The sequence below is a fragment of the Archocentrus centrarchus genome, chromosome 4 (assembly GCF_007364275.1).
Source record: "Archocentrus centrarchus isolate MPI-CPG fArcCen1 chromosome 4, fArcCen1, whole genome shotgun sequence".
Taxonomy (NCBI): Eukaryota; Metazoa; Chordata; class Actinopteri; order Cichliformes; family Cichlidae; genus Archocentrus; species Archocentrus centrarchus.
Genome location: NC_044349.1, coordinates 19,735,078 through 19,749,858, shown reverse-complemented (window position 1 = coordinate 19,749,858; position 14,781 = coordinate 19,735,078). Strand labels below are relative to the sequence as shown.

The 14,781-nt window shown below is 40.9% G+C and overlaps 2 protein-coding genes across 2 annotated transcripts in view; both read left to right on the top strand.

Annotated features, from left to right (window-relative positions):
• Positions 1–4,415: 4,415 nt before the first annotated feature.
• On the top strand, positions 4,416–14,574 carry LOC115778865 (uncharacterized). Its single transcript, XM_030727226.1, has 8 exons — positions 4,416–4,432; positions 5,867–5,973; positions 10,716–10,864; positions 11,112–11,734; positions 12,336–12,480; positions 13,186–13,312; positions 13,417–13,471; positions 14,496–14,574. Exons 1-8 carry the CDS (start codon positions 4,416–4,418, stop codon positions 14,572–14,574), a joined length of 1,302 nt encoding a protein of 433 aa, XP_030583086.1.
• Positions 14,532–14,781, top strand: part of arhgef18b (rho/rac guanine nucleotide exchange factor (GEF) 18b) — a 33,580-nt gene continuing 33,330 nt past the window's right edge. The window contains exon 1 of the mRNA XM_030728232.1: positions 14,532–14,570. The gene's annotated coding sequence lies outside the window, so the exon portion shown is untranslated. The remainder of the gene's footprint in view (positions 14,571–14,781) is intronic.

Genomic DNA, 14,781 nt, shown 5'->3' with positions numbered 1-14,781 from the left:
AAGTGATGCTTTGAGAGGTATATCTCCAAGTTTTGACTGCAGAGCTGGAGGGGTGTTAAAGAAATTGTGCAATATTTTCATAAATGCCCTTACGGAGATTTAAAGGGGACCTATTATGCGTTTTCATATTTTCTGCTATGAGCTGTTACAGGGTCAATGTTCAAGTTTCAAAAAATGTGTTCAGTGAACGTGCAGGGCAATCCCAAGGAGTCAGAATCCACAGGCTTCAAATTGCTATAAAAAAGAAACCTGGTTTCACAGTTTGTTTTTTTTCTACTCTTGGCTCTTTATGATGTCACACAGAGGGGCTAATCTTAAAGGAACAGGAGCATTAAAACAAAACAGCTTGTTGCAGGCAGTGGATGAAGTAACAGGCTGCACCAAGGCCCAGAATGAGATAAATAAGGATTATTTTGAACTGTTAATCATTCAGAGTGACTATAACCCAAGAATAAACACAACGGGCTTGAAATTAGCATGATAGGTCCCCTTTAAATGCTAGGTAGTAGCCTTCCAGCTTTAGTCCTGCATAAAAGATAGCGAGAAACAGCTGGCATGACTCTGGTTAACCAAATCCACCTTCCTAATTGACACATTACATCTTGATTATTTAGTCCATAGAAAACTGAACTGTTTTTGACATTTTATTAATGGTTATTTGCTGAACTATTTCCTTGCCGACTGCACTAAATTCGGAGTCTTGACTGAAAAAGAAAAATTAAACAGTTTTTTTTGTGTGTGTGTGGATTAAACATATCAGTTATAATGTGTTTAGTAGTTAGTTGGAGGATTTTAGTTTTTTTTCTTTTCTTTTTTGAGGTGAGTTTATTAGCTTTGTATGGAAGCTTGTTTCCACCACTGGAATTTAAACTTAGCTCTGTCTGCCAGATTTTTTTTTTTTCCCCTCCGGTAGTGGAAACGAGCTTCCATACCTTTTGGTCAGAGCCAGACTAGCTGCGTTCTTCACCTGCAACATCAGACTTTGTGCTAAGCCAGCTGCCTCTGTGCTCTAGCTTAGTGTCGGCCTTCTGATGCAGTTATTCTCCCATAAAATAAACAAGCTTCTTAAAACATCCAACCATTTCTTTAAAGAGCATGAAGACTGAACACTTCTGGCTATACATGAATTTAAGTACTGTCTGTACTTCAGGAGTCATGACCCTCTTGTTAGATGACAAACATGAGGATGAAAAGCCTCTTAATGACTTTTGAGGGTCACCTGTTGGTCCAGTGGTCTGCTCCAGTTTACACACCGGTACCTGAAATTCCTTTGTGTCCTGTTCCCTGTTCTTATGTGTCGTTTGAAGCAAGCGGAGCTGAGTCTGTGTTGTCTTCGGTTGAAATCTTCATCACTGCTCTCTTTGTCCTCCTCCTGTTACTTCAAGTTTCCTCTCTCCTCCGTGCACATAGGTGGTCCCCAGAATGCTGTGTTTAGCCTCGCAGGATACCTCTTTATTAATGTCGTTTTATTGCCGATGAATATGCTGATGTATTAATTTTGGGATATGTTGTGTATACATTATGTTGAAATGTCGGTGCATATGCAAACAGCAGGTGTATATGTGTGTATGTACAGCTCAATCCCACCCCCAAGCCTGCAAACCCACAAGAGATTGCTTCATCCCTCACACTGGATCCAAATGTGCCATTATCTTTATGTACCACGAATATTAACATATTGACTACACAGTCTCTCACACACACAAACACACACAGAAATACATGCATATTGTACAGGATCAAAAATGTGCCATGACTAAATGAACGCTTGACAATTTATTTTTTCTATGTTTTCAAAGGAGAGCCAAGTAGTGACATGTACAGAAAATGTTGCAATGATATGAAAATAAAAAAATCTTGCTGTGTGTAAATTATTCAACAATTAACTGTTTATATTAAAATTATGAATAAAATTATTGGAGAATATGTGTCTTTGTGCACTTTTTAGCTGTGGCCTGAGGCAGGTAAAATGACCACACGCTCACGGTTTTCATACATGTCCACATTACCGCATCTTTGTGCTACTTAGCGCTGTAATTCTACTACATGCCAGGGAAATGGTGCGTTTTCTATTTTATTAGAGTGATGAGTGTGTGGTGAACATTATCTCCAGCTCCAACATTTAAAGCTGGGAAAAGCAACATGCTTTTTTTTTTTTTTTTTTTTTCCCCTCAACCTATTACTGGTGGCCAAGCAAAGAGGCTGCGGGCACCCATAGTGATTGTAGGTTTTCTTGTTATATCGTCATCATCGTTAACTTTTTTCCTCTCCAATGGGCGTCTGGCAGCCCCAGGTCTGGTCAAAAGTTGTGAAATTTGGCACAATTCCTCAGGACACTCACTGCACTGTAGCGCCACCCCTGGGGCAGAAGTTGGACTTGCATTTGCGACGGTAACTTGTGACCCATGTGGCCAATTTATGAAATTGAGATACTGTTGGAATCCTCGGATCTAGCTGAGTTTTATGCACCCTATGACATCATTTTCTGCCATATAAAATTTTATGGAAATCCTACAAAAGTTTTCACAGGCCACAAAGTTTGTCCAGTGTTCACTAAAATTTGGTGTCATTACACCTTTGGGGGGCGCTGTAGTTAACGAAAGTGTGTTTTACCATACAGCTCGCTGACAGATCTTAACATCTCTTCCCTGCTGTTCTCGCAACTTGTTTCCTAGAAACTGTCTCGTCTCGCTGCTTGCAGCGATATTTTTTTCATTATTTTGTAATTCAGAGTCCTGCACCGCCTCTGGACTCTGCTTTCAGGCTGTAGAAAATCCAGCACATTACACCAGACTTTGTTGGGTAATTTCAGACCAAATTGGATGAGTAGTATAACCAAAAAAAGAGACAAAAAAAAAAAAAAAAAAACATTTCATGTAGAAAGCAAGATGTGATGATTGAGTGACGAACTTTCACAAGTGTTGTGAAGCCAGCTTATATTTTTAGCACATGAAATGCACACGTTCAGTAATGCGCAAAAGTCTTGCGCCACTCCTCATTTCTTGTGAATTTTTAAAGTCTTCTTTGTACCTGACCATTTTCACATTTTATTTTCTTTGTTAAGCCACTAAAAACTGACCTATGAATCGTTCAAGCATTAAAAAAAAAAAAAAAAAAAAGCACCTAACTCAAGGGATGGACCAGTGCCTCCACATAACTCAGTAAACACAGCTTAGCAAAGAGCCATTTATAGACTTTGACTCTGTCACTAGCAGCCTGTTGCAAAACACACCATTTGTTTCCATTTCTGTGGTCAAATCTGCAAAAATTGTCAAAGATGTGTCTCAGCCCTTGATCTTGTGGTTTTGTTGGTTGGGCCTGTGTTTTTGCTTCCTCCTTTTCGGCTCCTAATTAACAGCTTCTCTCATCAAAGAGAGGAGATTACTTCACCTGCTTGGGAGCCTATACTGTATCAGCTGCTTTCCAGTTTGGTTTTCATTTGCTTTGGTTTGATTGTCTTGTAGTTATCCTTAGTTTAAGCCACATGAAGCCTTAGGTCAGCTCCTAATTTTATTTTATTCGCTTTTTTTAAAAAAAAAATCATGCTTATACATATATTTCTGCTTTTAGCTTAAAGTATTGGCTGGGACATTCTGTCTTCTCCAGGTGCATAAATACCAACCACCAGTATGTGAAGACCAGAGTGCAGTTTTGGACTAGGCAGGAGCTTCCCCCCTTTCTCCCTGTGGTTGTGTTTTTCTGGATTTCTCTTCAGTAATTCCTTCCTGTTGTGTAGTCCAAGTTATCTGGTAAATATGGATACTGAACATAGTAATGCACTGGTCTGAGTTGCTTAAGACCCTGTCATGGTACTTTGGCTCAGTTTACAAAATTGTAACATTGTATACAGATGTTTTTATCCAGTATGCAGAAAAATAACTGGAGACTTGTGTGTTGGTTGTTGTTCCTTCAGCCTTATACACTAGATGTGCTTCATATTAAAGATCAATGTGATGGCCGAAGCATTTTCCTGAGCACCACACTGAAGTCACAAAGATCCTGACAGCCAAAAAATATTTTTACACCAACAAGGAAATTCCCAAAGACCTGTTGGATGAAAACTTGACATATCTCAGCACGGTGTGCAGTGCATCTTTAAAAATAATGGAGGAACGTGACAAAAGAAGAAGTGACGGACCTAAAAAAACTATCCACAGTAGATGAACAATATATGAAAGTCATGTCCTTAAGAAATAGGAAAGAATCCAGCAAAGACCTGACACATCCATCTGTTCACTGAAGCCTCATCAGAAATGTTCTCAGTGGAAGGGCGGCTGTGAAGAAATCATTCTTAAGGAAGTGAAACAGGGAGAAAAGGCTGGGGTATGCCACATTACACAAGAACTGGACTGGAAATCAGGTCAGATGGTGTGATGGATCCAAATTTTAAATTTTTGAATCAAATCTTCATCAATATGAGGTCGAGACAGAGGTACTGTACTGCACTGTACCTCATTTCTTTATATTTTGCTGGGAAAATTGGGAAAAGGTGCAATGGTGCAAACATAAATGGAAATATAGGATAGAAGGTAAAAAGAAGGTAAAAAGTCTGTGCAATTCTAACAAGCCTGAAAGTCAATAATTGGAAGGGTCACCTTTATTCTACATGCAACTGACAGCTTAGCAATAACTAACTTTAACTGTATTTTTAGGCACTTTTTAAAATCGTTTTAATTGTCAAATAGTCGTCATTTTGTAGGGAGGAGGTTAGAATAAAAACACAACACACTGCCAGTGCAGGAAAAAGTAAAGTAAAATACTACTTTAATGTTACTGTGTCTGCAACAATAATTTATATCATACATAACACTAAAACCCTGACAGGGTTCATAGAGGAGTATTTTAGTAATACTGCTCCACATACATAAATCAATGACTGTTGTTCTTTTGTTGTCAGATACATGAAGATGAATTTGACTTGTGCCTTTTTTTCAGCGCATTGCTGTCTTATTCTCATACTTCAGCATCCTAGTCAAGACAAAGATCTGTGGCCAGATCACGTTCTTGAGCAGCTTTGCCCTGTGATATCTTGACGGTGGTTCACTGTCATTGTCGAGATGTTTTTTTCAGCCTGAGAGGCCTGTTGTGGTAAACCCATGCACTGCAAAGGAAAGAAGAAGAAAAAGAACTGAGAATATGCACTCCTTCTGGCCAATAAAGTTTGATGCAAAATAACTAAATTTATGGGGGGGGGGGGGGGGGGGGGGGGGGGGGGGGTTCGTGTAAAATCACAAAACCTCTGTCAGGAAACATGCAGACGCGTTCAGGGAAACATACCAGGCTGCAGAGCCAGTTTGCACAAGCCTTAGTTTTGATTCAGAAATAAGATCTGCAAGTATAAGAGCAGCAGTGCAGCATTCGTGATGATGAAGCTATGCACTGAAACCACTATAAACACAAATAATTCCACACTTGTGAGTCACAGCAAAGAGAACCATGATATAATAATATATCTTAGTGTTTATGCATGCACTGATGTTTAATTATTACGGTATTGCTCCTAGATTTAGGTGGATTTAAGGAGATGAAATCCAGTGCATCTGTAAATATGGTCTGATTTTATGAATAACAAAGTTTGTCATGTCAGGACGAAGGTTTACTGCCAGTTGGTCACTCACTCTGAGCAGAGAGCTACTCTGTGGTTTGCACTAAACGCACTGCTGAGCTATCATCGAGCCTGTGAGCTGCCACTGCAAGTCTCCATGCAGCAGTGATGTGTGAAACTGTACGTGTGGGAGATTAAGTGCTCAGCTGTACAGAATGAGAAAAAGAGGAAGCGGCGTTGAGAGACGGTGACTGTTTTGGCTGTCTGCGCTCAGTTTGAGGACCAGCGCGACATTCTCACGGAACACAGTCGAACCTGAAGGAGATTCAAAAAAAAAAATAATCTTTTTTTCCCCTCCTTTTCTGCTTTTTTCTTTTTTTGTGAACAGGAAGACTTTACATTCTGTCACTTGTTACCTCTCATCCAGTGTAAGTATACTTTATGTTGCTCCTGTTAGGTTTGTCATAAACTTTTACAGGTTTCAAACAGCGTCTTCTTTGCTGCAGCCCAGTTCCTGACTTGAAGTTGTTTGTTTGTCTCAAATGTGAGACGCAGTGCATTTCGGTTTGAATACATTTCCAGTTGTCTTCTCTGTGGCCTTGTTTTGCTTGGCTGTCTGTGGGAAAGTAAGGAGAGGTTTCCACATGATGTGCAGTGAGCTGAACTTGACAGTCATTCGCAGCTACGCTGCTGCAAAGGAAATAGTTGTAAGGAACGTCAAGCCCTGTAGCTGCTGCAGCCGACAGAGGTTTGTACAGTATCTCCTGTTATAGCATTTTTAGTTGTTAACTTGATTTACTGCTTTAGGTGTTGGATTTAGTTTCTGTGGTGTTTGGATCCCCTGTGAGTCAAAACAGAAAATGAAAAGAAAAGAAAAAAAAAAAACCCGGTATAGATCTGTAATTTCATTGCGTATGCTTCCTTCTCTTTTTCTGTTTTTATTTCCCTAAAGCAACTTCAGGCCTGTATACTATTGCTGTAGATAGTTTTTTAACAAAGTGCTTAAAAACACAATTTAAAATGGGCTCTTTGCTAAGCTTGTAGACACATCATGGGTTCATCCCTTGAGTTGGGAGCCTTTTGCATGCATGAATGATTCACAGGTCAGTGTTAAGTGGCTTACCAAATCAAAAAAAGCATTCCTCTGAAAATGGTCAGCTACAAGGGACTGGACTGAAAACAAGCAAGAAAGCAGCCAAAAGAAAAACTTCAGAAAAGACCTTCAGAAAGCCTGGAGAACTACTGCAAGTTTGGCTCTTTTAGAAGCAAAATATAAAGAAATGAGGAGTGACTCAAGACTTTTGCACAGTACTAATGCCTTTAAGACTCTTTTTAAGAGTATGTATAGAAATCCCCCCCCTCCTCCTCCATTTACTTGGCTTTGTCATTCAATCAGCTTTACAATTAATCTAAAAACAAGAGCTTTACCTTCTCTTGGGAAAGTTTTAGAGTAAACCTGAGAGCTTGTAACAGCAAATGTGCCACGGCCCCCCCCTTTTGTTTCAAAGAACCACATTAATGTACTTCAGGAAGTACTTACTATCTAGAAGCTGAAATACTCAGCCTGTCCAAAGCAAACTGCTTCATCTTTCATGCCTCCTGTTCTTCTTCTACCTCTCCCTCCTACTGTAAACTTGTTTTCTTGCTCTTTCTCTCTTTCCACTGGAGGTAATTCTTAGCTCCTAGCCTTGGTCTCTCTCTCTCTCTCTCTGTCATTTCTTCACTCCCTCGCCTCCTGCCCTCCTCTCACCTCCCTCTTCCTCTTGCTGGGTGCCAGAGCTCTAGCGTGAGCGAGCTCCAGTTCCTGCTGGCCTACCCATAGCGCTGCTCCTATGGCGGACTCTCCTCTTAACAACTCCTGGCCATCCTTCTCCAGACTCTGGATGAAGAGATGGTCCTTCAAGAGAGGTAATTTTGTTTTACATTGAGTTCATATTTTAGCCATTGTGTGTATGTTGGATAACACAGGGTGGAATCAGAAAGAGTAAGGGGTTGTGGGTGACCCGGCAGAGGCTGATTGAATGTGACCCTAAGATGTTGCACAAGTACAAGTATGCAATACCTCCTGGCTACTCTTTTATTATTTTTCTGTTGTTCTTGTCTCCTTTGGTGATTTTCACACAGTTGTTGTGTACCAGTTTGACCTGGTTGGGGTTTGTGGTTGGTGACAGTTAGTGTAGCAGAAGAGACATTAGTGCAAAGTTCAGTGAGTCATTTCTAACCCTTTGCAATATCACGATCCACCTTCGAATTCAAGCATATATCTCTCACTATTCATTGTAAAAGTGCCCTCCATGCTGCTACAGTTAAACTCTTAAAAGCTTTTTTTTTTTTTCTAAGTGTGGTTTCACTGTTTTTATCCATTTAGAAAGTGTGATTGACAAGCAAGGCTTTATAGATGCAATGATTTCCTGCTTCATGCTTTCATGATTTTAGTCAGACAAATGTAATGTTTTGCACACAAGAGCCTCGCGGAACGTTTCCATTTTGCTTTCGACTGAAGCGCCCGTGTTGCTCGGCTCTCTGAAGCAGCAGTCAGATGAATTTCTGATCAAAGAGGATCTGCAGCACGGCAGTTTTTTTTAATTTTTTTTTTTTATGCTTGCTTCTCAGATCTAACAGCTTCTGTGTTCTGCCTTCACCTCCACACAAGCAGTCATGCACACAGAGACACAGACAGGCAAGCCCACACTTTGTCACCAGTCCTTGAATCACCCAGATACTAAATGGTCACCACAACTTTAATGTAAGGTCTATGTCCCAGAGGTAAATGACACAGTAGTTTTATTTATATTAAATGAGCTTTTAGATTTATTTTACCAGTGGTTTCTCTCATTGGCTCACAGGGTATCATAATAGTGGTTATGTCTAAATAAAAGGTGCTAATTGGAACATCCATGTGAAAACTCATTGTCACAAAATCAAATGACCTTTTCACACGAGTTCCTCTTGTGATTATGGTGGAGTTTTGCAAACAAACGTACAGCAAACTTTGTGGCAAACACGTGCGTTCATTTCCTCCTTTGTCACATTAGCTGCAATGTTGATGCTGAGCTTCAGCGGTTTCTTTATGAATAAGCAGTTGCATTTATTCAGCAGCCTATTGTGGTTAGTTTATTGAGCTCAATCAAGTTCATTAACTTCTATAGCCCAAATAACTCCATAACTGAATAATAAAGACCTCTTAAAAGGTGGAGAGACGATCTGGGTGCTGCTTAGAAGGCAAAATGTGGCCTAATATTGAATAACTCATAAATGTAACACCTTAAAGAGTTTTAGCTGAGCTGTTTGTGTCTATTGTGTTGTTTATTAGTTGATAACAGCCTCTAGTTTTAGCACGAGACTCAGACCACGCTTTAATGTGTGGAGCCAGATTGCAAAGAAAACAGCTGACTGTTACAAACCCAAAACACTTGGAGACACACAAATGTTCCCACCTGAGGATGCACATGCATACACACATATTTCATCTTTGTGTCATGTCTCATGTCTGTGAGAGGCCAACCATAAAAGGCCACAGTGGCGCTGCAAGACAAAATCAAGCAACTGCTGCAGTGTCTGTACCGAGTGTCTTAAGTTTACACGTGACGAGTGGGATTTGGACGCAAACAAATTCTCCCTCCGGCGGGGACACTGCCACCCCTGCGGCCTCAGCCTGTGATTTAGTAATATAGAAAACTGGATCTACAGTGTGTCTGTCTGTGTGTTTACGTGACAGCATCCCTGGCTGTCACACTAAAGCTGGGAGTGGATGCTACTGGTTTACAGCAGGACACAATGCAGGACTCAGTCTGCGTTTCATCTTACCGTACAGCTATAGTGGAGGTCGCTTACTCAAAAGTGATTTTGAGAGCGTAAAACAGTTAATGGATTGCTTTGCTTTTGTTTATTTACAAATATGATGATGACTATAGTTAATTAATAAGCTTTGTTTTTGTTCAAAGTCTCACTGAGCTCAAGATCTCTTGCGGAAGAGAGAACAGATCAAATCAACACAACAATAAAAATGAGACACACATATGTTTGGCACAACAGTGCATTCAGATCACAATTCTGCCTGCAAAACCTGCCAGACAAGATAGGCTTTGATATAAATAAATAAAATGAGACATGCATGATGATGTGTTCACTTATTTGAATATATATATATAAACTCTCAGTGTTTTACTTGCGCCTGCACCTATACCACTGTAAAACACACTATGGCCTTGATACTGTATGTCACAGCTAAGGAAACTGAATCCAAGCTCAGTATTGGAATGAGTCTGCTGTTTTATTGTTTTGTTTTTACTTTTCTTCTTTTTATCATGTGTGTACAATCATAGATGCACACAGTGAGCAGGGTGAGCCGCAAAACAGCAGGACATACTCCAGAGTGCTCTCTGCTCAACTGCTCAAACTCAGGGGCCTGCATGCGCTAATACCCAGAATGACCGGACTGGCTGCCTAAACATAGTGCAGAGAAACTTTGATTTCAGCACAGAAAGCAATGTAGCTTTCATTTTCTGCTAAGACAACATCACACCATTATTTATAGCTAAAGCAGAGAGTTGTTTGTTGCTATATCAGTGTTAAAAATCTGAACCTTTGAAGTAAAGCATTTATTTATCAATGGATTATTAAGGGAAAATTTTTTTTTTTTTTTACTACAAATGTTATTACATACACAATTTAAGTATCAATAATAAAATGACACACTTTTAGCTCGAGCACAAGTTCCCCAAAGTCCACATTTGCCTCTTCTCTGTATATATCCTTCACATCACATGAGCATACTAGTATATGATTTAATACAGGCAAGCAGCTTCTGGGGCTGCTGAAAGCCCAGTAAGGCAAAGTAATAATCGCCAGCCCTCCAGCACTGACACGGAGACTAATGCTGGCTCACTGAGCAGTTGCTAGTGGTGACGGTAGTTTGTGGCATCATGTGAATCGAGGAATCTGTTTATGCAGTGGAAATGTAAAGGAGCTTTCAGTGAGGGGCTGGAGCAGGGCCTGCGGCTTCCAATGTGCACTAAAACGGTTCAAATCCATTACACAGGCTTTATACAGCTGATGAAATCAGCAAAGTCCGCCTTTCTTTTGTGTGCCTTTTGTCTTCATGCTGTTTTTGAATTTGCATATATATATTTTTCATAAAAATAATGGTCAAATCCAATTGTTTTTACAGCATCAGAGTGCAAGCCATGCAGTCAGTCCTGTGAGCCTCCCACTGCCCAACTCAGTGTCCAGCCTACCAGTGGAAAAGGATCTTCCTCCTCATTATCCCCTGCTTCAGTCACTGAGGATGTCTCCCTTGGTAGCACCAGTGACGACCAGGTAAAGCTAAATACTCTTTTTGAGCGTTATTATTATTTTGGGGTTTAGAAATTGCACCGTGTGTCTGTTGGTCCAGACTTAAATATCTCAACAAATGCTAAATAGATTTTAAATGAAACATCATGCTGAACTTCCATTTTCACCCCAGGCTTGCACAGTTCCTTGACTTTTCCTCTGACAAGCCATGATGTTGATATTAGCAATGGATGTCGTTGTGTTATACCTTGCCTTTATGCTCTCTGCTCAGGATGCATGTTCAGTGGTGAGCGACTATGACTGCCCATGCGGTGAGGAAAGCAGCAGTGTGGAGGACTTGCAGAGCATCAGCTCCTCTCTCAGAGACTCTGAGTACTTCAAAGATCTGCAGGGAGGTACACTGCCCTCACAGACTACTGTATCCACAGTGACCGCAGTCCCAGAGTGCATAATCCAGGAAAGTGTTGACCTACAGGAATCTCTAACCACAACCAGTACAACCATAAACCAACCTGCACAGACTTTTCTGACCACGCACTCCCCACAGTTAAATGCACCACCCCCTTCCTATGAACAGCCTACAGAGGAATGCCCTCCAAGCTTTGTGGTCACTCAGCTTAGTCCTAAGTTGTTACCAGGTGGCATCATTGATGGTGATGACGCTCTAGGTCCTGCAGTAGGGCCAAACTTGACAGACTTGAACTTGAATGGACTGTTGGAATTAATGGAAACACCAACACCAACAACAGCACTGGAGGAAGGAAAGGAGCAGTCCACAATGGATTTAGATGGAGAGCTAGACCTGGACAGCTTTCCTATTCTAATCAGATCCATGTCTACATCTCGAAGGCACAGCTGGGGAGTCCCTCTGTCCCCCATTACCCTAGGGAGGAGGTAAGACAAACGGTGGATAGATAGAGCACTTTGCTCTCAGACTGCTGGCTTATTTGTGGTTCCAACCAGTTCCAACCAGTCGTAGCAGATGACTGCCCCTCCCTGAGCCTGGTTCTACTGGAGGTTTCTTCCTGTTAAAAGGGAGTTTTTTCCTTCCCACTGTTGCCAAATGCTTGCTCATAGGGGGTTGTTTTGACCGTTGGGTTTTCTCTGTATTATTGTAGGGTCTTTACCTTACAATATAAAGCACCTTGAGGCAACTGTTTGTTGTGATTTGGCGCTATATAAATAAAATTGAATTGAATAACCTAAGTTCTTGATTCAGTATTACTCAGCGCTGCTCACTCACTCGCAAAAACAAAAACACTGTGTTCTTTAGCCTGCCTGAGTTATTTAAGTAAGCTGAATGTTTCCTGTGGTTTCTTTGGTTGGCCTTTCACAGTTTTTTAAATAATGATGGTGAAGCTTCTTTGGGCTGTGAAAATGAAATGCGCACCAAAATACTTCATGAGTGACAAACCGGAAAAGACCTAAAAAATATACTTATTTATTTTCCCAACCGCTTAACCATCTGCTTTGTGTTTGTTTGCTGTGCTGCCAGACTAAGTTTAGATACCAAGGCCATAGACAGTGATGGAGAGAGAGATGATGATGATGAGCAACGGAATAATCTTTTCCAGTCCACCTACAGCTGCTCGCCATGTCCTGAGGAGGAGTTCAGCAGTCCTGATGCTTTCAGCCTGAGGGTAAACTGTCTAAGAATCAGGGTCACTGGGATAGTAATAAAGCGACGAAGACATAGAGGAGCTAAACTTGTATTGTTAAAGTAATCCCATAAAAGACCAAAAGCAACAATGCATTTGTCACTTGTCAACTTTTTATGTGTGTTAAGACAATTAGTTCCCTTTGTAGACATGAATCTTTTAAAACACGTCACAGATACACAGTTTCGTGTTGAACTCAAGCGCAGCGATTTCTTCAAATTGCAGGATGCTGTTGATTTTTCATAACATTACTCAAGCAGGTGTAAACGGAGCATTTCTCTGGCATTGCAATGAATGAAGACAACAACCAGAGCAACAGTGTGGCTCGCTAATATGTTTTTAATAGTGTTTGGAAAAGAGTGGTCCTCTGTGGTAACACAGAGATTTTTTTTTTCTGTGTTTACAATAAGAAAACTGTAAGATATTGCCAAACTTTATTTAAGGGGATAAGGCAGTTGACCAGAATTTGATGCTAAACAACCAATTAACTAAAAACGGTTTGCACCAAAAGGCAGAGACCTTTGTGACCAAAATGACTGAATATAAATTACCAACTCATAAACGCCACCACAATTAAAATGTATTATTATGTAGGAAATGTATCTGCTGTGTGTTTTGGATGTAAAAAAAAAAAAAAATGATATAGATATGCACATGTGATGTGTGTTTATCCTTCAATGCTTTCAGGACCACGGTGAGCCTGGCAGGCAACTATACTCTCGCTCACAGATCCTCGCTACAGACGAGTATTCCCGTGCTGCACACATTTCTCGTGTTGTACAGACATCCAAACAGGCGGCCCGGGCAGCAGGAGGTGAGGCTGAGTGTTTTAATATGTACAGAACAAATTTAAGTTATGTTTTATGATTTGAAGGTATCCTTTGTCATGATTGATCAGTTTGTCTTTCTTGTCTGTAGCCGAGGAGTTTGACCCTGAAGAAAACCTGCATTCTACTGAAGGACAGACACATATGTAAGTATTCACCATCATTAACCACATCCACAGGTAGAATAGGGCAAAACACTAGCTCTTTATGACTGTGGGTATATAGCGAAGCATTATTTTCTTTCAATAAGGTGCTTCTGTCTGACTGGCAGTTTAAGGATTCTTGAAAGAAAGAAAGAAAGAGAAAGAAAGAAAGAAGTTTGATTTAAAGAATTATACTTGCAGCTCTTAAATACTGCTCTTTAGCTTTAAATAGTGTGGTAAAGCTACCTAACTCCCACATAACAGAGGGGCTTTCCCCATTCTCTGCTGACATTTCTGCTCCATGTCATATGTCAGGAACCTCCTCCTACCACAGTTTGCTCTCCCAGTTCCTTAGATGGCCCCTTTGTGTCTGTGTTGTGTGTGTGTGTCTGTTTGGGGTGGGGTGGGGTACTCAGATAGTGTGTATACACAGCAGACGGGGGAGGATTCTTCTCAAAATCACAGTTTGACACCCAGCTCCCAGAATTCTCCTCTCCTCTCCTCTCCTCTCCTCTCCTCTCCTCTCCTCTCCTCTCCTCTCCTCTCCTCTCCTCTCCTCTCCTCTCCTCTCCTCTCCTCTCCTCTCCTCTCCTCTCCTCTCCTCTCCTCTCCTCTCCTCGCCACCACTTAGTCTCAGTGTCTTGTTTGTCTTAGGCTGATGGTACAGAAAGTTCTGCAGGAGCTAAAGCAGTACCATGGGTAAGTAAACAGGAGAGGGAGGTCTGCGTGCTTTCACTGCTGTTCTAATGGCGTCCCAGTCTATAAAGCATCAGCAGAGCCAGACTGTAACCACAGTATGCGTGTGTGTGTGTGCACATATTGCACTGTGAGTGCATGCACGTTTTTGGCATGTTTTGCATGTTCCTGATCGATAAAACCGAAAGAATAAAGCTGAGCCTAAACCACACTAAGAATGTCTTTGGTTTTCTTTACTTTATAAACTCAAACCATGACAGGCATGTCTATAAAGGCCAGATTTGAGACAGTTTGGAATCAAAACTGTAATTGTCATCATTGTCATTGACAGAGCGAAGCAGAGAAACAACAGATCAGACACCAAAGATTCAGGAAGCGTCACTTGGTACGAGTTCCTCTCCAACGAGTAAGTACTGCCCCAATCATTGTTCCCTTGTCACTAAAGCTGCTCATTTCACATTTATGTTTTTGATAAAATAACTATAGTTACAATATGTCCTGTATGCATGCATAAAGGTGTTTTACTAGCATCAGTGACAGGGTATGCACACCACTGAAAGCAGTGAAACACAAAGTGTCAGTGCAGTGCAGGCTGCTCTTTGTTCTGCAATAATGTG

What these genes read in the sequence shown, in the direction of transcription:
- LOC115778865 (XM_030727226.1), top strand. An exon ending in CTTGTTACCTCTCATCCAGT is followed by an intron (nt 5,974 to 10,715) that starts GTAAGTATACTT and finishes TTGTTTTTACAG; the next exon opens with CATCAGAGTGCAAGCCATGC. An exon ending in ACTGAAGGACAGACACATAT is followed by an intron (nt 13,472 to 14,495) that starts GTAAGTATTCAC and finishes TGTCATTGACAG; the next exon opens with AGCGAAGCAGAGAAACAACA.